This window comes from Xyrauchen texanus, chromosome 2 (assembly GCF_025860055.1).
Source record: "Xyrauchen texanus isolate HMW12.3.18 chromosome 2, RBS_HiC_50CHRs, whole genome shotgun sequence".
In the NCBI taxonomy this organism is placed as follows: domain Eukaryota; kingdom Metazoa; phylum Chordata; class Actinopteri; order Cypriniformes; family Catostomidae; genus Xyrauchen; species Xyrauchen texanus.
The window spans coordinates 8128601-8154395 of record NC_068277.1 but is presented as its reverse complement, the minus strand read 5'-3'; the positions used below and the strand labels follow the sequence as shown (position 1 = coordinate 8154395).

Genomic DNA, 25795 nt, shown 5'->3' with positions numbered 1-25795 from the left:
TGCACTATTTATTAAACAACCAACATCCAATTTTAACACAGCAAAGGCTAATGAAGTGAATCTTATAAGTGCTGTCATGCAAAAGCAGCATAGTGTAAACAGTCAAAAGTGGGTTTTTGCCTGCTTTAATTTTCAAAAGCAATATCGTATTATAAACAGCCATAACATAAACTTGTAAAATACATTACAAGTCAAACTTATACAATGGAAGTTATTTGTAAAATAAGTCTCCAACTAAGATGAACAAACATCAAATGTTATCGAAAAGAGTCCAGTATAGAATCAGTTAGATATTTATTTATGTTGTCTTTTTTTTAAGATTGGCCACGTTACAACTTTTAGCTTTACAAGTGGTTTTCGTAATATCTCAAAATTTACATTCAATGTGTGTTATTTTGTATTTTGTGCATGTGTAATGTATATAACTCCCAGCATAACTCGTAATGTCTTATAAACATCCATAATATGTTTTTAAATGGTCATAAGACATTGCTTTGGACACTTTACTTAAAGCATACCTATTATATATATTACAAATATATAATTCATTATAATTCTGCAGATAAAATTGGATGTTGCTTGTGTTATAATGCATTATACTCTAAGCTATAACTATGAATAGGTAAGTATTATAATGTATTATTATTGTGGTTAAAGTTGTAACATATTTTGAGATATTACAAATGCATTATAATGCCTTAACAACACATTATAAATATAGGCTTCATAAAAAGTGTTACCAACAGTTCCTAAAATGTATCTAAAAGCACTGTTCTTAAAAGTGCTAAATGATTTATCAGAGATGTAATGGGACTACAAATCTGCCCAGAACAGGGCAATGGTGACACCAAATGGAAATACTGCCTAATAATTCTGCTAACTGAAAAATGAATAATTATGTTTACACACTGTTTACACACTGTCACTGATTACATACATTTAAAATATTTTAGATTAAAATCGTATTTGTCCCAAATAATATTGTCTCTGATTACATATAAATACATATTTAATGGAAGTGCATGCTTATGCATTTAAATAATAATAATAATAATAATAATAAAAAGACATAACATTTGACATTATTATTCATAATATTCTGCATATATATAATCTACTGTATACACTAGATTCATATTATCATTAAACCTCTGTAACCTTCATTTTCTCTCATGTAATGTCAGAGCATAGACTGTAAAAAAAGATGGACGACGCCCCTTCGCTCTTTTCCATTGGTGAGAACTGACGCCGCCAATGTCCCGATATGGCGCTGACATCTTGGGACTTGAGTCTGCGCAGTTGCGATTTCGGGACCAGACCTGCGCAGTAGTGAGCAGGAAGTAAAGCCGCGAAATCAAGGCCCCGCCCTCACTCTCGCTGAATAAATCGCAAGCACACGCCCCTGCACTTTTGACTTTTGACTTATGACGGTGTGAAATAATTAATTAGAGAAATTTAGATATTAAATTTAAAGCTCCAATCTCCTCAGTCCTCCGAAGATCCCGAAAAAAAGTCAGTTGGTGCTTCAGTGACTACTTCGCTCAGAGAACCTGTCAATCACAGCTGTCAATCATGATGTCAGAGCACCGTTTTTATAGCATCAAATAACTAAAAACAAACTTATTTTGAAAACAAACACTTGAAATTACATCAACGTGATGGAAACTACAGTAAATGACAGAAACTATCTTTAGAAAAAAGATATGTGAAGTGTAATTTCATTGTTTAGTTGGTCTCACGTCCCGTTGAATAACATGGGGAGGAGGGGTTTATGACCTATACTAGGACCAGTCACCGGGGGGCGATCGAGACGATTTGGCTTCACTTTTGAGGGCTTGTGCAGCACACTTGTGTCAGAGCAGATCACTCTTGCGCTTCTAAAGGACATTAGATCCCTCGCACAGAAAAGGCGCGTCTCTCTCCCGCTGCTGGTTTCAGTTTCAGTTTCCGCAGGTTTAGCCGAACTCATCGTACAACACCTGTGGCTGCTAGTGTGTAATCGTATTTTATAGCTCCTTGTGTGCAATGAAGCGATTTCCATTTGTGTGCCTGCGTTACGTAGGCTTAGGACGTCCCACGTTATTGCATAGAACAGATGCTAAAATAATAATTAAAAAATGCCAATTAAATTAAACGAAAACACCCCATATCCACGGTGTGCATCATCACATTTTTGAGCCGTGATCTATCGTGCTACGATAAATCGTCACACCCCTAGTCTTAAGTCAAAAGTCCAAGTATTTGGGGGGAGGGGCAGGCTAACCCCCCAATAATTAAAACAAGCTAGTACAACTCAGAAGTTTTGTATGTTGGTTTCAATCACCAAGTTCAAAACCCTCTAAAATTTGAATCATATTTGTGAATTATGACAATTATAAAAATTAAAACATTAATTGCTGTTGGATGAACAAGTAAACATAATCAAACCAAAACGGCAGACATTCAGACAAGAGTCAACTATATTATGAAGGCAAATTTTTACCGGAAGGTTAAACTGTGTTATATCTCATGAAAGTGAAGTCGGGGCAAGTTATCTCATTTTTACTGGAGCAGGTTGTCACGTGTGTATTAAATTCTGTACATTTATACAATTGATCAATTACAGTATTTGTTGGCAAAAATAATAGTTTGATGGTTTGTAAGTTGCAAGTCATTGGGGCATGTTGTCATGGAAAGACAAAGTTTTCCTGGGCAATAATGCTGAAAATAATCAATAGCCTATACATTTATGCATTCAGTGCATTCAGCGCAGAGCTGGACAGGGAAGAGAAATTGGCCTGAGATTTTACATGGCAACTTGCCCAAATGTTGAGGGTGGTGTTATGTTCACTGTCCTTTTCTGCATATCGTGGCACCTTTTTGTGGTCCGTTCTGCATAACACGACGGCCCATTTTTGCTTATCGCAGCCCATTCGGCACGTTTTGCAGCCGATCCACTGGCCCGCTCGGTTCTACCAATGGCCATTCCGTCCCTAATCGGCCCCAAAGTGCGTCGGCCCACCGGAAAAATTACCGGTATGCCAGATAACCAGTCTAGCCCTGATTCAGGGTATAGGGTGACAATTAGCCTCTATTAGGTCCCCTATTAACATTTCCATTGCACTGAGAAACGTTGCCACAATACTAACACATCCTACACTTAAATATAGAACTACATGGTTGTTAAATGGTGGTTGTTGTTTTTTTCCCAAACCAAACATAATTAGCAGTCTAAAACAGGACAGACAACCATGTTCTGCTGCTGTGTGAACGTAGCGAGAGACTCGTGTTCTCTCCTCCGGCCTTACAGGTCAAAAGCTGCTCACTTTCCTTTTGGCAGTCATATTTGATCTTTCCACGCTTGCCACTGTTTGGGTGGATAAAATAAGCAGGAGGAAAGAAAATTAAACTTGAAACTGCTGAATGTGAAAGGAATGTTTATTTATTTGTATTTTATTTGTTTATTTATTTATTTATTGTGGCGCTGAGAGCTTTTGGTTTTAAGGATTATACTTCCACTGAATGTGTCAATGTGTTGCTATTACCAGAATTTCTGTTTCCGTTCACTGACCATGCACACGGCTGCTTCGGCTGTATTTCACTTTTTAACTGGTGAGTTTTTTTTTAAAGAGTGAGTTTGAATTTGTCATGCATTGTGAATCATTTTCTATATCTTTCTCAGAGTCATCCCAGAGCAGAGTACGAGTTTCGTGTCTTGAAGAAGGCCAGGAAGAAAGTGCTGTCCACACAGGTGGGTCTCATCCTTAAATGGCATGTTGCACTCAAAAATGGCAAGAGCTACGATTTGTACTATTTCAGTGCCATTTAATGAAACTGTTTTTTGTTTTTATTGTCCTGTTTTTATAGGGGAAGCATAAGGTTTGGTATCCGTTCATTTGACATTATTAATAGAATTTATTTCCTTCCTAATCTTTGCATTTTCTTACTAACAAATTCTATTATCTTCAAAGTCGTCTTTAAACATCTATCACATTCTTGCTTGTGTGAAGTATTTCACCAGTACTAATCTAATGGTCTGATTTTGTGGTGGTTTGGGAGGCCCTGCATCTGCTGCATGTCCCGCATAAAAATGGCGAGAGCTTTCTTAAAATTGCAAGCTCAAAAAAAAAGTTGATTGGCTTTATTACATAGAGCGCAACAGTCTGATTCCGGACGTAAAAACCCCATTCATTTTTTCCATAGGCTAATACATTTTTAATGCTAAATTATAAACGTTTAAATACAGACCTACCTTGAACTCTGAGATTGTTAATCTTCTGTCAAGGCCATCGGTCTGCATTATTTCAACATCATTTTTAGAAATTGTGTTTAACATCAGAGTTCCTGGTGAAGAGCTACACTACCTATGATCCTAAAGAGAAACGCTCCACCAATTAGAGAATTGCGGCCAACAAAGCGAACCAAAAGAGCTTTGCAGTGACCGCCCACTTCTATGATCACTGCGAATGACACAACTGGGTCTTCCTACCAGGGGCGGATCTAGAATAATTTTTATGGGGTGGCATGCAAACTATGAGGGGTGGCAACACCAAAGCAAGCACCCATGCTTAGTTCTTATGGATTAAGGTACCAAGCTTCATTGCAACAAGTACTAGTTCATTAATTGGAGTCATTATCAAAGTACAAATGTACATTATTTGCGATACAACTGCATTTCCACAGGAACAACACATAGTAATTATTTTGATACTGATTTGCCAACATTAATATCTATCCATCTTCAACTGCTTATCTGAAGTCGGGTCGCGGGGGCAGCTGCTCCAGCAGGGGCCCCAAACTTCCCTATCCCGAGCCACATTAACCAGCTCTGACTGGGGGACCCCGAGGCGTTCCCAGGCCAGTGTGGAGATGTAATCTCTCCACCTAATCCTGGGTCTTCCCTGAGGCCTCCTCCCAGCTGGACATGCCTGAAACACCACCCTAGGGAGGCAGCCAGGGGGCATCCTTACCAGATGCCCAAACCACCTCAATATTAATATATATATATTATTATTATTATTATAAAATGATTTTTTTTTTGCATAATAAAAATTAAGTAGCAAAATGTATATCTCCAGAGCACCAAGACATTGTCTATTAAACATGTCAATAAATTCTAAATGTTCCGTAGCTTCACATATAGAATCATCAATCTGGACTAAACTTCACTACCTTTGTTAAGTGCACCCATGTATGGAGAGTGCATATCCCGTGATATTCTACTAATAAAGTCCTGAAAGCCTATCACCTTTGTAACAGCTGGAATAATCCATCTAAATGTGAAGATTAACACAACATTAGGTCTAAATAAAGATATACTGTACTGCAAAACTCATGAATATTAATTATGTTATGCACAGTAAAATATTTTTTAAGTTACTTGTTTTGATCAACAGTCATTCTTAATGACCGCTTCAAGCACTCAAATATTTTACATAATTTGGTAATTTCATTTATACATCTGCCTCTATCAGTCTTGGGATTTTGTTAGTCGGTAGATGAATACGTAGATCAGCACTTTGATTAAGAACACGAATGATTGATCTAATGGTAACTTTTTGCCTTTAGTTTTTAGAGGTTTTGGATTCTAATTTGCCCAAATATAACTTTTTATTTTAGTTAAACAAGATTGCATCTGTACATCAGTGGATGTGTGTTTCTAAATTAAATGTTTAAAAATAAAATAGACGAGAGCAGCAGAAACACAGACAAATTTATTGACAGTTCTGTAAATGACAAAACAGCAATCTCCAAAATTCAGACCGCAACAACTACAAACTCTCCGCACCAGAAGCAGAAACCCGGAAAAAAAAAAAAATCTATATACACCTTAGCGCCCTTGAACGAGATGATGCAGCGCACAAACAAATGTATCCCGTCGCACAACCCAGCAATGAAACACATTTATATAGGGAGGAAATGCACTGCGCACCGGTGCGCCACATCAACAGTCAGCTCACCTGGTTACCCCACACCTGAGATTGATTAAGAGAGAGGGAGAGAAAGAGAAAAAGACAACACACACACTCACACACTACATACAAACAAACAATTTGGCCGAGAAGGCCAACACAATGGGGGACACAGAAAAGAGCGCAAGCTGCTGAAAAACTGCTGACATTAAATGACACCTATAACAGCTGCAACAAACATTTATCATTACATTCATAATAACACATTCCAGCGCCGGATCGCCAGTCAAAGCACTCACTCAAGAACTGGAGATGTTTCATCTGGATTATACACGTACCTGACAACAGCTATTTAAAAAAGTGGTAAGGACACGTCTCACCCATCTCAACCCAAAACTGACAGCAGTGTATCTAATAATCTTTCAGTGAATACTTGGGAACAACGTTTTTCTACGTATTTGTCATTGTGGTCATTGTTGTTGAGGAAATAAGCTCATCAACCCACGTGAACCCGTGATTGGTTGATGATGTGATTGCTGCGCTGCAATAGTAGGTACGTGATTGGTTGATTCTGTGATTGGCTGTGTTGCACAGACCAATAGTAGGTACGTGATTGGTTGATTCTGTGATTGGCTGTGTTGCACAGACCAATAGTAGGTCCGTGATTGGTTGATGCTGTGATTGGCTGCGCTGCAATAGTAGGTCCGTGATTGGTTGATTCTGTGATTGGCTGCGCTGCAATAGTAGGTGCGTGATTGGTTGATTCTGTGATTGGCTGCGCTGCAATAGTAGGTATGTGATTGGTCGATGCTGTGATTGGCTGTGCTGCAATAGTAGGTACGTGATTGGTTGATTCTGTGATTGGCTGTGTTGCACAGACCAATAGTAGGTCCGTGATTGGTTGATGCTGTGATTGGCTGCGCTGCATTAGTAGGTACGTGATTGGTCGATGCTGTGATTGGCTGTGTTGCACAGACCAATAGTAGGTACGTGATTGGTTGATGGTATGATTGGCTGCGCTGCAATAGTAGGTACGTGATTGGTTGATGCTGTGATTGGCTGCGCTGCATTAGTAGGTACGTGATTGGTTGATGCTGTGATTGGCTGCGCTGCAATAGATGGTACGTGATTGGTTGATGCTGTGATTGGCTGCGCTGCATTAGTAGGTACGTGATTGGCTGTGTTGCACAGACCAATAGTAGGTATGTGATTGGTTGATGCTGTGATTGGCTGCGCTGCAATAGATGGTACATGATTGGTTGATGCTGTGATTGGCTGCGCTGCATTAGTAGGTACGTGATTGGTTGATGCTGTGATTGGCTGCACTGCAATAGTAGGTACGTGATTGGTCGATGCTGTGATTGGCTGTGTTGCACAGACCAATAGTAGGTACGTGATTGGTTGATGCTGTGATTGGCTGCGCTGCAATAGATGGTACATGATTGGTTGATGCTGTGATTGGCTGCGCTGCATTAGTAGGTACGTGATTGGTCGATGCTGTGATTGGCTGTGTTGCACAGACCAATAGTAGGTACGTGATTGGTTGATGGTATGATTGGCTGCGCTGCAATAGTAGATACGTGATTGGTCGATGCTGTGATTGGCTGTGTTGCACAGACCAATAGTAGGTACGTGATTGGTTGATGCTGTGATTGGCTGTGCTGCAATAGTAGGTACGTGATTGGTTGATGCTGTGATTGGCTGCGCTGCAATAGTAGGTACGTGATTGGTTGATGCTGTGATTGGCTGCGCTGCAATAGTAGGTACGTGATTGGTTGATGCTGTGATTGGCTGCGCTGCATTAGTAGGTACGTGATTGGTTGATGCTATGATTGGCTGCGCTGCAATAGATGGTACGTGATTGGTTGATGCTGTGATTGGCTGCACTGCAATAGTAGGTACGTGATTGGTCGATGCTGTGATTGGCTGTGTTGCACAGACCAATAGTAGGTACGTGATTGGTTGATGCTGTGATTGGCTGCACTGCAATAGTAGGTACGTGATTGGTCGATGCTGTGATTGGCTGTGTTGCACAGACCAATAGTAGGTACGTGATTGGTTGATGCTGTGATTGGCTGCACTGCAATAGTAGGTACGTGATTGGTCGATGCTGTGATTGGCTGTGTTGCACAGACCAATAGTAGGTACGTGATTGGCTGATGCTGTGATTGGCTGCACTGCAGTAGTAGGTACGTGATTGGTCGATGCTGTTATTGGCAGTTCGATATGAATAAACAGTTCGATATGAATAAACCCCTACACAATGTCAAAATCAATGATAATATACTTACATTTATAATTGATACATACTTATGTTGCGGTGGCAGATGGTGTGGCAGTGCTTTTTCTTAGGGGGGCATTTGCCACCCCATGCTACCCCGGTGGATCCGCCCCTGCTTCCTGCACAATAAAGTTAATTTATATATTTTCTAATATCTAAATACTGTGCAATAAAATACACACCATCTTTATTGTCTCTATACTTTAGAAATAATTTGTTATAATCATGTAATTCGCAATGCTTGGGGTATTAGTTCATTCCCTCAATAAAGACTTAAAGGACAGTCTTGTACCTTTTGTCTTTTGTCTTTTTTATTAGTTGCCTTTTGTCTTTTTTATTAGTTGCCTTTTGTATTTTTTATTAGTTCATTCCCTCAATAAAGACTTAAAGGACAGTCTTGTACCTTTTGTCTTTTTGTCCGATTTTCAACTACTTTTTCACTTCAAATCAAAGTTTGTAATGTTGTGATTCACTTTGGAGCTGGTTGGTTTGGTTCATGGCTTAGGACTCATTTAAGAAGGAATTTAAATAACCCTGATGGAAAATAAGGAATGGGGGAAACAAGTCATGAAAAGATTCTGATAATGTTTTAACAAGGGCTGTCAATTGTTAAAATGTTTTAATTAATCAAATTAATTACATGACATGCAAATTATAATCACAATTAATCACATATATCAATATTTGCTGAGAAAGGCTCCCAAATAAAGACGATTCATTATAACGAATAAATAATTATTCAAATAATTAATCAGATATTTAGATTGAAATATATTGCATTATTGTGGCAGATGAATAAAGAATTAAGACAATCCAAAAAGTGGCTTTAGAAGTCAAAATATTGTTTGTTTAATTCCCATATCACTGAACAAATCCTACTGTCGACAGCAATCCATTTTGCAATTGAGTTCGTCAATAGAGAATATTTGCAATATTAACCTTAAAGGAATATTCTGGGTTACGAGTTGAAAATATTTTTTTTGGTAATCGACATTATGCCACAAATGCTGTCGATTGATCTTAACTTGCATTGAACCCAAAATATTCCTTAAAGCTTCAAGGTGGACCAGATTTTATCCTGAAAGTAAAATCTGGCTATGCGATACTAAGCCTTTATTTGCAATGCAAAGGCAAAGCTGATTTGTTGCATGAATTTTGCTTGTTGACTTTACATGCCAGGACAGCAATCATAATGTAGCCTGGATTTCTGGGTATTACGCTCCGTAAATGTTGACCCAGTTGCAGTATACTGAAATATGATGTGATTGCACAGCTGTGAGCCATGTCCAAGGGCTTGTATTTGCTCGCTTGGCTTGACCCTGTCTGTCCCTTCTGAGGCCAAAGCCTCACAGAGGGATCCTGGAGGCCTGTGCCTTCACAACTGAGGTCAACAAAGCTTCTGCTTTTTGATCAATTAGAAAACGTATGTGTTAGGGTGTGTCTGGATTATAATTCATGTTCTCACATTTGCCAATTCATGTTTATTCTAGCCAGGAAAAGAGAAGCTGACATGCACTGACAGAATGCCAGCATATATGACCATTATCATCATGATGATTTTTCTGGTAAGACCTGGTAAATTCACAAATATTCTATCATGTATAATGTATACATTCTATATGTCATGGATTAGGTCTATCATGGTTTAATACTCTGCATAGTTTTTGAATATCACAATAAATAAAGGCCATTTTAACTCTTTGTTTCACAGTTTAGATACACTAAATGATTTTTTTCACTACAAGTTTTACACATTTGTGACTCTAAATTGTGATGGGATCAAAAGCCATTGTTAGAGGACTATAAACACACATGCTACTGCATGTTCTATATTAATGTGCCAATTTGCTTCTGAACTCCTACAGTTAGGATAATGAACAGTACTATTTGGCTAGACCTAAATGTTTATTCCAATTATTAAATTATTAAATACTATTACTAATATATATATATATATATATATATATATATATACCGTAATTTCCGGACTATAAGCCGCAACTTTTTTCCCACGCCTTGAACCTCGCGGCTTATACAATGACGCGGCTAATATATGGATTTTTCCCGCTTTCAAATTTTATTAAAAAAAAAAAAACATTCTGTGACGTGCTCAGTTTTTTGGCGGCGTGAAGCTTTCATTAGACCAATGAAATTGCCGAACGGGTTAAGGTCAAAACAACTTTTTTTGTTTACAGTTTAGATTAAATCGAGCGCGCTCAAACTTCCCATCATTCTGATTACGGTAGTCATTTTGTCACCCTCACCATGGCAAAGACATGGAGAAACGCATATGATGCTGCTTTCAAGTTGAAGGCGATTGATCTGGCTGTTGAAAAGGAAATAGAGCTGCTGCACGGGAGCTTGGTCTTAATGAGTCGATGATAAGACGTTGGAAACAGCAGCGTGAGGAATTGACTCAGTGCAAAAAGACAACTAAATCTGAGGCTATTCAACTCCGACACCGAAGGAGATGACTTCAGTGGTTTCAGTGCACAGGACGAGGAAGATAGTGACCAATGACTTGGTAGGCTACTGTTTACTGCAAATGTTTTATTACAAGCCGTGTGTGGCAGCGGGGGCGTGGTCAAGCGCCCGTCCGGGAGAGAAAAGCTGTAAGGGCGCTTACACCTGCGCTAAATTATGTCTAACACCGGTGTCTAATTTCAAGTGCCCTGCTTCACGTGTCCTTCTTGGGAAAACTGTCACACGGGCACCAGTGTGACAGTTTTCAGCAGGGCACTTGACGTTCCAGGTAAGGCTTTTAATGGCCACAGCAATGTTTAATCAATTTTATAAAGTTTCTCAATTCTTCTATGCGCCAACACTAGACTGACGTGTGTCACTTTCTCAGCTCTGTGGCTGCTGCCTTTTATGCCGCTCTCCCCATGCTTACTGAAATTAGACACCGGTGTTAGACATAATTTAGCTCAGGTGTAAGCGCCCTTACCGCTTTCTCTCCCGGACGGGCGCTTGACCACGCCCCCGCTGCCACACCGTGTTTCGTTAAAGCCTATTTATTTTTGATACATGCCGTGTTTCGTTAAAGCCTAGTAAAGTTCATTTGTTTCAATGTACCGGTAGGCACCTGCGGCTTATAGACAGGTGCGGCTTATTTATGTTCAAAATAATATTTTATTTAAAAATCAGTGGGTGCGGCTTATATTCAGGTGCGCTCAATAGTCCGAAATTACGGTATATATATATATATATATATATATATATATATATATATATATATATATATATATATATATAAATATATATATAAATAATTTAAATAATAATAAATACAATTAAAACTACATTATTTTTATTATATATATATATATATATATATATATATATATATATATATATATATATATATATATATATAAGAATAATATTTATAATAATAATAAATACAATTAAAACTACACTATTTTTATTATAGATATATATATATATATATATATATATATATATATATATATATATATATATATATAATTCAAATAGTAATAAATAAAATTAAACTACACTATTTTTATTATATATATATATGTGTGTGTGTGTATTTATATTCAAATAATTTATATATATATATATATATATATATATATATATATATATATATATATATATATATATATATATATATATAATGATACAAAATGTATTCATATATTAATACTTTAATATTAATAATATTGATTTAAATACAAAAATAATAAAATTAATTAAATAATATACTAAATTGAAGTAATATACATTGAAAAATATTATTATTATTATTATTAATAATAATAATAATTATATTAATAATAATAAGGATAAATGTAAATGTTTTATGAAGGCAATACTCTAAGTTTACAATAATTAATTTTATTAATTAATATAATTAATACAAGTAAAATCTTTATATGAATACAATATTTTTAAATATATTAATACATTATTAATAATATTGATATAAATATACAAATAACATAATAAATTAATATACAAAATATGGTTAGTTAATATACTAAATTGAATAAAAATACACTGAAACAATAATCATAATTATTATTAAAAACATTAATAATGAGAAATGTAACTGTTTATTGAACAATCTTTTATCATATTGTTGTTGCCATCATTTTCTAAAAGCATTAAGGCTCTCGAGTCTGTGCATAAACTCATAATGATTTTACAGCTTATTGCTTTATAATGTAACATACAGATGGCTTCCACTCATGGGGGCTGACATATTGAGATCACATGACCAGCCAAATACTAGTCACTTTATCTTAGTGTGTCTGTGAATAGGGTGTCTCTATAATGAAATCCGTAAACTTTCACTTCTGTGTAATGCTGCATACAGTATTAGTGTTTACACTACAAATGCAACATGGTCACATTCAAATGTGACTATTTGTTTTGGCCCCTGTTTACACACACATTTAGTGCTGTCCACCTGAGACAAATCTTAATAGCCAGGTGTAAACGGGGCCAATTTGTTTAACATGTCGAGTTACTTTACTTACTGTGCGCTCTTCTTAGATCTGTGTGACGTTGGCCATCGTGTTTGGCGTGGTGCTGTACAGGATCTCCATCAAGACTGCCCTGCACATGAGCTCAACGTCCACATTCCGTTCGAATGTACGGGCCACCGTTAAAACCACTGCGGCTGTCATCAATCTCATCATTATCATCATCATGGATGAGATCTACGGAGCAATCGCACGCTGGCTCACTGTTCTCGGTGCGTCTGCTTGTTCTTAAAAGCATGAAGTTTGTAAGCGGTCTTGCAAAACGCTTTGTTTACTGTAGTACTACTACTTACCTATGCTTTCAACCCATCAGAGGTGCCAAAAACAGACAAAAGTTTCGAGGAGAGGCTGATCTTCAAGACGTTCATCCTAAAGTTTGCGAACGCATTTACCCCCATTGTGTACCTGGCATTCTTCAGAGGCCGGTGAGAGCATTGGGACCAACATGTCACTCTGAAACTGAATGCATGTCTGCGTTTTCTTCATGCAAAATATTGTTTACTTTTTTTTTTTTCTTTGGTTTTGGGGGTGAAATGTGACCTGGACATTTATTGACAGGTTTCATGAGATTCACACACAAAAAAAACCCCTATTAGACCTGTTACTGTATGTAAATCTCCACTTGATTTCACAGTGGTTAGTAAACTCAGCTCTTGACCTTCCTCTACATAATTCCTCCAGGCTCATCGGACGTCCAGGTAACTACATATACGTCATGGGGTCATACCGGATGGAAGAGGTATATATCTTTTTTTATTTTTTTATTTTTTAGCCAAAACATCCTCCTATTGGATGCGTATAAGCAAAATCCATTCTTAACCATGCTCCATTCTCATAGTCTCCACCACACATCCTCCACGAAAACGTACAGTTACTTCACAGATTGTTCTAGTTACCTCAGACCTGATGACTAACCCATTTGGAGGTGTGTAGCCAGTCGACTCCACTATAACTCACTGAATTCTCTCTCTGCAGTGTGCCCATGCCGGCTGTCTGATGGAACTGTGTATTCAGCTCTGCATCACCATGCTTGGCAAGCAGCTCATCCAGAACAACCTGTTTGAGATTGGCATACCGTGAGTACACGTGTACCCAAGCATACAGTACATACAGACACTTTTTAAAACCGCTACGCTTGCAGCATTGTAAGTGATGCAATAGTAACCTGTTCCCGCTGTGCAGATAAGGTGCACCTTTTCTTGATGTGGTTCATTTCGAGAATAATTGTCTTTTGTTTTTTAAACCAGAGTTTTACACCCCTTTACTGAAAGTGATGCATAATTCATGTAATCCCTTTCTTTTGCTGTGCTTGTACAGTAAATGCATTGTGTTGTATGTGGGCGAATGCAAATATATCATCTCTTCTACTGTTTGTAAAAATTAGCTTTTTGTTCTTGTGAACTGTGACATGACATATAGTCTGTCTCTTGTTTTCTATTTCTGCAGTATCACATCAGTTCAAAATCTCACTCCATACAGATGTTTGTTAAACATCAAATCTGATCTGTTTTTGTTACATTGTGCAGCATTTTTGCTTTCACTGTGGATAAGTAACTTTTTTCAACTTGTCCCATCAGCCCTGGTCAGGACACCATGTTAGCCAGTTGCTGTCTCTCAAACTAAATAAATTGTAAATAAAGTCATGTGACAAATGAGTGCATAATGAAACGGATAGACAGATACATGACTTGTTAATTGGGTCATTACGCAATACTTTGAGTTCTGTATCTTTTAAAACGTTATATTCCTTTGTTTTAATTTAAGATCATTTCTAGAAAAAAGGTATAACAAACTTTCAAAAATATGCTCTGGTCAAGTTTTTTAACCATAAGTCCAACAGTGTATGCACATACATCACATGAGATTTGTCTTCTTTTTTTCTTCTTCTGGAAATCATGGAAATTCCCACCACAGTGATAGAAATGACAGTGATGGAAATGACAGTAATAGAAATGACAGTGATGGAAATGACAGTAATAGAAATGACAGTGATGGAAATGACAGTGATGGAAATGACAGTAATAGAAATGACAGTGATGGAAATGACAGTGATGTAAAGGACAGTGATGGAAATGACAGTGATAGAAATGACAGTGATGGAAATGACAGTGATTTTAATAAAACAATGACAGTGATGTAAAGGACAGTGATGGAAATGACAGTGATGATAGAAATGACAGTGATGGAAATGACAGTGATTGTAATAAAAAAATGACAGTGATAGAAATGACAGTGATTTTAATAAAAAAATGACAGTGATGGAAAGGACAGTGATAGAAATGACAGTGATGGAAATGACAGTGATTTTAATTAAAAAATGACGGTGATGGAAATGATGTTTTTAGTGTTGTTTTAATAAAAAAAAAAAAAAAAGTCACCTCATTTGTCTGGCTAAGGCTAATTTCATAAATACGATTTTATGTATCCTAAATACACACAATTAAAGGTGCACTATTCACAACAATAAAAGTGATATTTACCTTGAATGTTCTTTGTTTTCTTCAAACATCACTCATGTTTTATCTCAAGGATGCATCACTGACAATTTTGTCAACTTGGTTAACAAGTACACTAACTAAAATAAATTGTTTGGTGTGGTGGAAATTATAGAAATATTTTTCTCACTGTACATTTTTAAACAGATTGTTCATTTTACTCTTTGTTTAGATTATCATAGATTAAAAAATGCATTGTATTTTTATTATGGCTTTTTATAGTTTAATATTGAAAGTCTAGGTCTGGGACAAGTCTAAAAAAGTACAAATCTATATTTAAAATCTATTTGGAAAAATACCTAAATAAATGATCAGTTTGAAGGCACTTACAATGGAAGTGAATGGGGGCCAATTCGTAAACATTAAATACAACTTCGTTACCATGACGGCATAATGCTGTAAACCATAAAACAACAGTAAAAGTGACAATTTAAACAACTTTACAGCTCAAATAATACACAAGTTGTAACAGGAGAATAAATGTCAGTGCTTTTATACAATTATAAGCTTTACATTTCTGCCTTTTAACCCCTCTTAAAATTGGCCCCATCAAGTACTGACTTTAATATTTTATGATGGGAACCTGAAAATGTTCTGCATAACCGAAATTACCCCATTATTTATATGCTAAAACAACAGTGATTATTTATGTATGTGTGTCGCAGGAAACTGAAGAAACTGCTCCGGCAACGCAAGATGGATTCAAAGCAGCAGGAAGAGTTTAACAAAACGCTTCATCGCCACGAGAAGGACCACTTCCTTGGGCCCTTTGTGGGACTCAATCCAGAGTACATGGAAATGAGTGAGTCACTGCACACTACACTGCTCACTGAACCCCCCCCCCACACACACACACATATATGAACATTTGTTTGCATTCTCTTCTTGTCCTGCTAGCTCTGTCCACTGTAGTCATGTTGGAACATAGCATCAATAAACATCTATCATAAGGAACATTTCCAATTTAAGCAATAAGGTAGAGACTGTGCTATATGTTGAATATTGCTAAAGGCATTGTTAGGCATGACGCACAGCAACCCCTTCAGCCTTGATGGTTTTCACAATATAGCACAGCCTTGTGTACTTTATTGCTTTTATTGTTACTATACTACATAATGTGAATATTAAAAGTAGAGGGGGAAATTCACTAACAATGAATTGCACCTGGTAAAAGCACCGGTTATTTACATGCACTGTCTGCACTGGTTTATCGCCCAATTCATTAAAGAAATTGTGCATATCAGGCCACGGCGCAATCACGGCCACAAAATCTCACAATTCTGATCTTGCGAGCTGCACTATATAGCGGAGGATGCAGCAGACCACCATGATCTGACACACTTCGGCAGGACTGAACAGCATCACTGACTGCTGTGATCCAGACACCTGAATCATCTCTTTAACATGCCGAAAGTGCACTTGACTAAACTAAGCATCTGGATATATGAAGGTTATAACACGCTCTTCCATTATTTTAGAATTTATTTTATGAATTACTGCTGAAATGATGGAAAGAAATGTACAAACACATCTCTTTTAAAGGAAAATAAATGTTACCCCTTGCTTTCATCTGGCAGTAACGCTATGTAAATTGTGGCAGGCAATTTTTATGAATGATGTGAATGAAGCACAATCTATCATGAGCCTAATTTACATAAAAAGCAGTGTTTGCATGGAAAGCAATGACAATGACTAACTTTAAATTTTCCATATGCAACTCAATTTCAGTGCTGATTGCACCTGCTTAAACTTGATTGTGTGGTTGTTAATGAATAAGATGCAGATTTTTGTGTTGAAAGATCACGTGTAAAAGTGGCACAACTGTTTAGTGAATTTGCCCTGAAGTGTGCAATTTTTCCTTCTAGTGGCACAAAATGGAATTGCACAAATAAAGAGTGTTTTCAAAGTGATTTCCCGAACACTCCCCATGTCTGCCACTTGGTTTTAAATCATTACCATAATGTTGAATTTCACAGTATGCCTCAATACAGACTGATATTAATGAAATTGAGCATATTTTTTAAATGACCCAGACTCAAAATTTCTTAGCCAAAACATACCAACCAAATTGGCTCGGTTGCTAAGGAGGGTGGAGTCACGTTGGGGTAACCTTCTCGTGTCGCTATAATCTGGTTCTCGCTCTCGGTGGGGTGCGTGGTGAGTTGTGCGTGGATGCCGCAGAGAATAGCGTGAAGCCTCCACGCTATGTCTCCGCGGTATAAAATGCATGGATTGACGGTCTCAGACGTGGAGGCAACTCCACCTCCCGGATTGAGGCGAGTCACTACGCCACCACGAGGACTTAGAGCGCATTGGGTAATGGAGATTCCAAATTGGGGAGAAAAGGGGAGAAAAATAGGCTTAATTTTCTATATCCAAAATATAACTGATTTGTTTCTATTTATTGTGGAGTAAAATAGGACCAGGACATTTTTTGACAGGTTTCGTGAGAATCATATTTCGGGGGAATCAGCCTATTTATGGCTTACTTATTGTCTATGGATATTAAGCTGGGATTCCAGAACGTTTTTTTTTTAAATACAACTGTGAGTACATACTTTAATAAAACCATTTTAAAACAATTTTATTAATCATATTCATTTTTGCCATCCTTCTGCTATATATAAAATAATCCCAGAAATAAAAGACACATTGCTATGCAACAAAAATAGCGATTCACTGTGGGTACTGCGTAGTCATATAGTAGTTAAGTGAACAAGTGTTAAGTGTCATAGATGTCACTATATTGTTTATTAGCACAGCTGAAATGCTATATTAACCAATCAGCATCCAGGACCAGAACTATTACTATTTTAATAAATTATAATATGGTTATTAAATTCACACCCACTCCACTGTGCATAATAATAGGTCCTTAAATTCAGTTGTATTCCGTATGAACCAATTTAATTCACAATTGGACAGATTTGTAATTATTTATCTTTGCCCCCTCTGTTTAAAGCTGTTATCCAAGCCCAAACAGTGTGCACAGTAAAAATGGTAAATGCATGTTGTTTCTGTGAAGGAGCTGCTGTAGTATATATGGAGTTGTTGGTCCCTCCTCTTATCTCGCCTCATTTGTGCTATAGCGTGGGCTGGCCTTCTGCTAAGAGAGAGGCATTATGGGCCAAAAGGGGGGCTGGCAGAGCAGCGTGTGATTATGAGCTTTAGTTCTGGCTTGTATTCATTAATAAGAGCCCACCCCCTCATCAGCCATCTCCCAAGCCTTTTCTCCCTATATGAGCCTGGCAATGCCCAAACTCCTGAGACCCTTAACTAGTAACACTAATGCTGTTAGCTAGAAGCGTCAGCAATCGCAAACCATTTTGAACCATTTTGAAAAGACCTGAAATGACAAAAAATTAGAAACTGCTGTGCTCTGAGGATGATTACATGATTCAATCCCTGTGAATTACTTTGTGGGCGATTCTTATGTGTTTTTTATTTTAATGTTTTAAAGAAACGTTATGTGTTTTCTTTCTTCGGTTGAACACAAAAGGAGATTTTAGGAAGAATGACAGCCCTCAGTCACCATTCACATTCATGCAACATGAAAGTGAATGGTGACTGAGACTAAACATACTGCCAAGTCTCATTTTGTGTTCAACGGAAGAAAGTCATATGGGTTTGGAACAACATCCCGAATTTTCAGCCTTGGGCGAACTATCCCTTTTAGAACAATTTCCCTGACATGTCATCTTACGATGAATTATTTCACTGTTTGATAAGATGTTCTCAGCATCAGTTTACAAATAATATTATGGTCTGCGAGCTTCAGAAGAACCTTCTATGGAAGTTTCACTGTGTTTTTATTTTCTTTTTTCTTATCTAGTCATCCAGTTTGGGATGGTGACCTTGTTTGTGGCCTCCTTCCCTCTGGCTCCCCTCTTCGCTCTTCTCAACAACGTCATTGAGATCCGACTCGATGCCAAAAAGTTTGTCACAGAGCTGAGACGACCTATCGCAATGAGAGCAAAAGACATCGGTAAGCATCTAAACACTGACTTCGTCTCATAGAATAAATGTTACTATAACTACATTTTTGCAAACTGAGTTTCACGTGCCGCTTTCTACGTTTCGCCGCAGTTTCCTGGTCAAAAGAACACTAAAGGCGCTACAACATCTGTGTTTTTTTATTCACTTTCACACAAATCAAGGATAATATGGCTGTTTAGGACTCTATGAACACTTATTCTTCACTCTATTACTCATAGACTGTTATGTTTGCCAAAATTTTGCCATTATCCCAGAAATTTCATGAGATCGGGCGGCTAAACACTCATGCATTCTTTTTTGTTTCATTTCGCTTTTTGTTAAATCATTGTATTTCTTGGAAGAATTCATTATTTTCATAAATAAATCCAGATTTAATTTGGGTCTTTAAAGATTTGCTCAATGTTTTTAACTTTGCGATCATCTAGTGGACGCTGGGGCAAGTTGTCACAGTGGCTACAGTATATCTAAGTAACTATAACATTTTGAGTCAAATGTCCTGATGCAAAAATGCTTGTTTTTGTCTAGCTAGAGCTTTTTTCCCGTCAAAACTATAAATACCTATTGTGACATCATACTCAAAGTGTGGTCAGTGTGTGTTAAATTAACATACTTTGCGTTCCACTGTAAATATTCAATAGCTTTTTTTAAAACTAGGACTTTATAGGTATGTCGCTAATACAGAATTTGACTTATAAACATAAAACTACCTTGAGAAATGTTCACAAGAGTAAAGAATTTGACAACTAGCCCCAGTATCCTTCATTATCCTAAGTATAATGTCGATTCCTACTGTAATTTTTGAATAAAAAGGCTTTAAACAAATGCACAAATGCACCTGCTATGTTTAGCTACAGATGATGTATTCAGTAATTGGTCATTAATGTTTTAAAAATGTTTTAAAAACGAATACGTTCGTGGCCAAAATTTTTTGTGACAGCCCTGTATCACCACCTAGTGGTAATATCTTTTTTTTCTGTCTTCATTCAGCAGTATTTAGTTAGTCATTTATGTTTTTAAAATGTATGGGTTTATAAACACTGATCTCATCCTTTTAAGTTGTCCTATTTATATATATATATATATATATATGTATGTGTATATATGTGTGTGTGTGTGTGTGTGTAAACAAAAGTACACTTTTCAAATAGTCACCTTTTGTGTAATGTCTTTTTTTATCTTTGTCTTTAAGGAATCTGGTACACCCTTCTGAGAGGACTAAGTAAAGTGGCAGTCATTGTTAATGTAGGTTTCCGATTTCATGTTTTTATTTCTTACCACCCAAAACACCCGAGTAACAGCATAGCTATATGCTTAAAGCACCAACAATCAGAACACATTTACACCTGTGTGGCAACACCATGGCAAGCTACTGTTCAAAATGCTGTTGTTGTACTAACATAGACCAGTGCACAAAATAAGAACTGCAGAATTTAACTGGGCTCCCAGCTTAAACACCAGTCACACCAAATGTCCTGTAAACACCAGAACTAGCACATATTTTACTTGCCACACCCATGGATATTCTTCTAGATGATCGTTAATTTAAGGCCTAAGAAAATAAATCCTCCTGTCACTCCCCAGGCTTTCGTGATCTCATTCACTTCTGACCTCATCCCACGGCTGGTCTATCAGTACATGTACAGTCCAGACGGGACTCTTCATGGCTTTGTCAACCACACCCTCTCGTACTTCAATGTTAGTCATTTTCAGCCGGGCACAGAACCGCTTGAGCCTTTGCACCTGGGATACAGTGTGGAAATTTGCAGGTATATGTTGGTTTCTTTAGACTGTTTTTATTAAATGTGGTGTATCAGTATTTAATATTGTCATAATGTTTACATTATACCTAGATATAAAGATTACAGGGATCCTCCGTGGTCTGACACACCATACGAGTTCTCCCGAGAATTCTGGGCAATTCTGGCTGCCCGGCTAGCTTTTGTCATTGTCTTTCAGGTCAGTCACAACCATATTTATTAAAATGCAATTACAAATATTTGCAATTTTTTTTTTGATTGCGGTTGCTGAAGGTGTGAATCTCTGAAGAGAATGAAATGTCATACTTTACCTCAAAATCAAAACAAAATCAATAATATTTAAAATGGTATTTTGCGTCCTATTTTTACATAATATTCTTTTGGTGTATTAACCCTTGTGCATCAATTAAAAAAAGTTACACATAGGTTCATTATGGACAAAAATGGCCATGTCCAAAAACTGTCATAAAAATATTATAGATTTATATTTTTTTCCACTTTCACTGACATAATTTTTTTAACCAGCATCAGCTCTAATCATAATGACCAAACATTCATTCATTTTTAGAATTTTAACCCTTTAAACGCTGGTTTGTTTACATAATGCCACTGTTGTTTTTTTAGGAAAAAATGAAAAATAGTAATTATTTTCAATTTAATAGATGCTAAGCAGAATTTTTTTTCTTTGATTATTAGAGCCTCGGATATGTCAATGATTAACAACAACATTCATTTTGATGCTTTCATATTTTTTATGCAGTATCAGATTTAAAAAAAAGCTACCACTTAGGTCCATAATGGACAAAAATGGCCATGTCAAAAATTGTCAAAAATATTATAGAATAATATTTTTTTCTACTTTCACTGACTTATATTTTAACCAGCATCAGTTCTAATCATAATTACCAAACATTCATTTATTTTCAGAATTTTAACACTTTAAACGCCGGTTTGTTTACATAATGCCACTGTTGTTTTTTATAAAAAATATAATAATTATAATTATTTTCAATTTAATAAATGCTAAACAGAATTTTTTTATTTTTATTATTAGAGCCTCAGACACATACAAACCACACTCTGAAATCCATACCAACACACTCACACAATTATATATTCATAATGTATCTAATTGGCTCTATAATATGCATAAGCCAAAAACAGCAGAAAACAACAACAAAAGCGATGATATGCCAAACCTGAAAAAATGGCACGATCTGGTAAAAAATATTTAAAATGTAAATTTTGAAGCCTTGCCAACATAATGAAAGCATGTTAAACAAGATTGCGTAATTTTATAGTTAAATGGCACTGGGATTAAAAATCGCAGTTTTAATGGGTTTCAATGTGCCATTTTTGTCCAAAACGACGCTAAGAGGGAGTATTTTGTGTAACTAGTGCAAAAAATATTTTTTTAAAGAAAATAGGGTGAAATATTAAAATTCCAATAAAAATTCACACCTGTGGAAAATTGTATGCAGTTAGCATTAACACAGACAAAAATGTCCACTAGGATGCACAAGGGTTAATATGTTTTGAATTGAAACAGTATTTTAAAGGCTATTAAGCACATTTCTGCCCCAAATTCACAATACCATAATGCAAAAATAAATTAATAAATAATTTGTATTCTTAAACCGTAGTAGAGCAACGAAAGTCACAATGTCCTGACATATGTATTTATTATTTATGTATAATATTTTATTTATTATTTAATGAGAAAATATTTTGTATGCATGTGTGTATGTATACAGTATAACATTATTAAATTATATATATATATATATAAATTATTACAATTAAACTCTACAACGAAAGTCACACTGTCCTGACATTTGTTTATTGACAGTTTTTAATTTATTATATATTTAGGTATTTTTATTTTAGATTTATTTAGTGTGACAAAAATATGTTATTTTTGTGTGTGCATATACAATATCTTCACCGATCAGCCACAACATTAAAAGCACCTACCTAATTGTGTAGGTTCTCCTCGTGCTGCCAAAACAGCACCAACCTGCATCTCAAAAGCATTCTGAGAGAATATTTTTCTCTCCACAATTGTACAGAGTGGTTATCTGAGTTACCGTTGACTTTGTCAGTTTGAACCAGTCTGGATATTCTGTGCCAAAAACAAAAAAACATCCAGTGAGCTGTAGTTCTGTGGATGAAAATGCCTTGTTGATGAGAGAGATCAACAGAGAATGGCCAGACTGGTTTGAACTGACAAAGTTTATGGTAACTCCGATAACCCCTCTGTACAGTTGTGGTGAGAAGAATATCATCTCAATGCTATTCTAATATGAGGGTTTGTGCTGTTTGGCAGCACGAGGAGGACCTACACAATATTAGGCAGGTGGTTTTAATGTTGTGGCAGATCGGTGTGTGTGTGTGTGTGTGTGTGTGTGTGTGTGTGTGTGTGTGTGTGTGTGTGTGTGTGTGTGTGTGTGTGTGTGTGTGTGTATATGTATGTGTGTATATATATATATATATATATATATAAATCATATTTATTAATAATATTTATTAATAATTATTAAAATGTATTTATAATTATTAAAATTAATTAAATTCACTGCAATAAATGCATAATGTGTGCTTAAAAATGTACGCATTTAAAAAATTGACATTCTTTACACATGTACTTTATCATTTAAATAATATATAATTTTTTATATATATTTTTCTTATTCTTATACTGTAATAGATCAATGAAAGTCACACTGTCGTGACATAGTGATTTATTTATTATTTATGTATATAGTTTTTTATTATATTTATTTAATACGACAATACTTTTTTATATTTGTGTGTATATACAGTATATACAGAATATATATATATATATACATACACACACACACACACATAAAACATTATTAAATTATATATATTTGTAACTATTAAAATCAGCATAAATTAAATTCACTGCAATAAATAATATCATGTGTGCTTAAAATTTTATGCGCAATTCAAACATTTTTTTTAACGTTCTTTAAAAATGTACATTATAATATCAAAATATATGCTAATTTTACATTATAACAGTATTTGTTCATTACAGTGGGGCTGAACATGCTTAATGGCTGGATTTGCCTTATGCTTATATAATGTCTTATTTGTCTTCTGATTTGGGGTGATTCAAGTGTAGTTGATTCTTTCGTGTCCCTCTATGCAGAATGTTGTAATGCTGATGAGTGACTTTGTGGATTGGCTGATCCCAGACATTCCCAAAAACATTAGCCTCCAGATACACAAGGAGAGGAACCTCATCGTTGAGCTTTTCATGAAGGAGGAACAGGGAAGGAAGTACAGGAATACTCTGAGTGAACAAAGCCCAACGCAACTTCGGTCTCGCCCCAGCTCGCAAGCATAGCCCATCTTCGCTCACTTATCCCAGTGCTGAGAGGGAATCACTTATACTGCCCGTCCCAGAGGCTGCGGTTAACTCAATACAGCTCTGGTGACCCTCTCAAAAGCTGAATGACAACATGGAAAGGCTGTAGAAAACTTGGTCTGAGAGGACGATGGCACTTAGGACCGAATTTGATACAAGAAATGTTACGTGACGGCAATCTCACTTGCACACCAGAAAGAAGTTGCGACAAAAAAAATATATATAATAATAATAATAATATTTTCTATTAGCTACATATAATATCTGCAGGTGGGTTTATTTGGAAATTTGGCTCTAGGGTGCGTATTGTTGTTTTATTTGTTGACTGAAGAATAGTGTACAAGTTTTTGTGAAGTAGCTCTGCTGTGGCATTTATGGAGAGAGCGTTTTATTTAGAAATACAGTGCTTTTATATGAATTTTTAACAAATGAATATGTTACATTTATGTTTAAGTGATCAGTAGGTTAGGACTGATACCAACTCAAAGTTGCTTAAAGTGCTTTTTTAATTATTTACTATGAGACATTTCATTCAGGATCATTCTGGTCAAGTGAATTAGCAGTTATTAAGAACATGCAATCCTCACTTGGTCGTTTTTAGTTGTCTAGTCTTATCTAGTACATGTGGTGATGTTTTCAACGGAGGGATATCGACTGATCCACATGATTTTGGACCGTGCACATGAAATGAAATGCTTGTTTTTTTTAGGTTGTGCATCTGAAAATGCCATGTGTTTGTCCTGGGATAGGGTATGCTGTATATAACAATGCCATAAACTTCAAGAGGCCTTAATATTGATGAAAATGCACTGCATTTATTGGTTTCATATCATACAGACAGACTTAAATGTGTCTCTTGATTTTGGTCTACCTGTCTGAATGTTTTCTCTCCCTTGTCTTGATTCATGACGTCCAACAATCTCTGATTAAATGAGAACAAAGACTGAAACAAATGTTACATTGGTAAGGTATGTTGCATGTGTCTTCCATTCAAAGTAAGCTGATTATTTGTGTCTCTAAAAGCTTTTTTACATAAATTATTCTAATCCAAATGTAATATTCAGCGTCTTGAAAACAAATTAATTATTTTGTGTGTTTGTTTGTGCTTTGAGCATTAATTACTACAGAACATTTTGTAATTCTTAAATGCAAAATTAAAATTCTTGGAAACATTTGTTTTTATCATACAAAAGACACTACAGCTCTTCTTATATTCAATGTGTACCAAAAATGCCTTGGTTCCATCTTTATTACGAATATACATTGTAAATCCATTTTGGGAATGTTACATAATCCACATACTGTTTATCTCTGTGATGAAAAAGAGAAAGCTTTGTCTTTGTCAATGTAAAGTCGTCATTATAGATTTTCAATGTTTCAAACTGCTTACTGGGGTTATGGCTGTACTTTTGCTTTTCAATTATGTTTCTTAAATAAACACGTCCTGCACATTCCACATGGGAT

General features: G+C 36.0%; 1 protein-coding gene across 3 annotated transcripts in view; it reads left to right on the top strand.

Moving 5' to 3' along the window:
- Nucleotides 1-25795, top strand: part of LOC127653970 (anoctamin-1-like) — a 78288-nt gene extending 52493 nt beyond the window's left edge. For all 3 annotated transcript variants that reach the window (XM_052140871.1, XM_052140881.1, XM_052140863.1), the window contains exons 14-25: nucleotides 3662-3730; nucleotides 9663-9737; nucleotides 12697-12898; nucleotides 13000-13111; nucleotides 13368-13425; nucleotides 13662-13762; nucleotides 15847-15983; nucleotides 19014-19166; nucleotides 20367-20419; nucleotides 20759-20943; nucleotides 21028-21133; nucleotides 24113-25795. In XM_052140871.1, coding sequence (XP_051996831.1) covers nucleotides 3662-3730; nucleotides 9663-9737; nucleotides 12697-12898; nucleotides 13000-13111; nucleotides 13368-13425; nucleotides 13662-13762; nucleotides 15847-15983; nucleotides 19014-19166; nucleotides 20367-20419; nucleotides 20759-20943; nucleotides 21028-21133; nucleotides 24113-24310 — 1449 coding nt within the window. In that variant the 3' untranslated portion in view covers nucleotides 24311-25795. The remainder of the gene's footprint in view (nucleotides 1-3661; nucleotides 3731-9662; nucleotides 9738-12696; nucleotides 12899-12999; nucleotides 13112-13367; nucleotides 13426-13661; nucleotides 13763-15846; nucleotides 15984-19013; nucleotides 19167-20366; nucleotides 20420-20758; nucleotides 20944-21027; nucleotides 21134-24112) is intronic.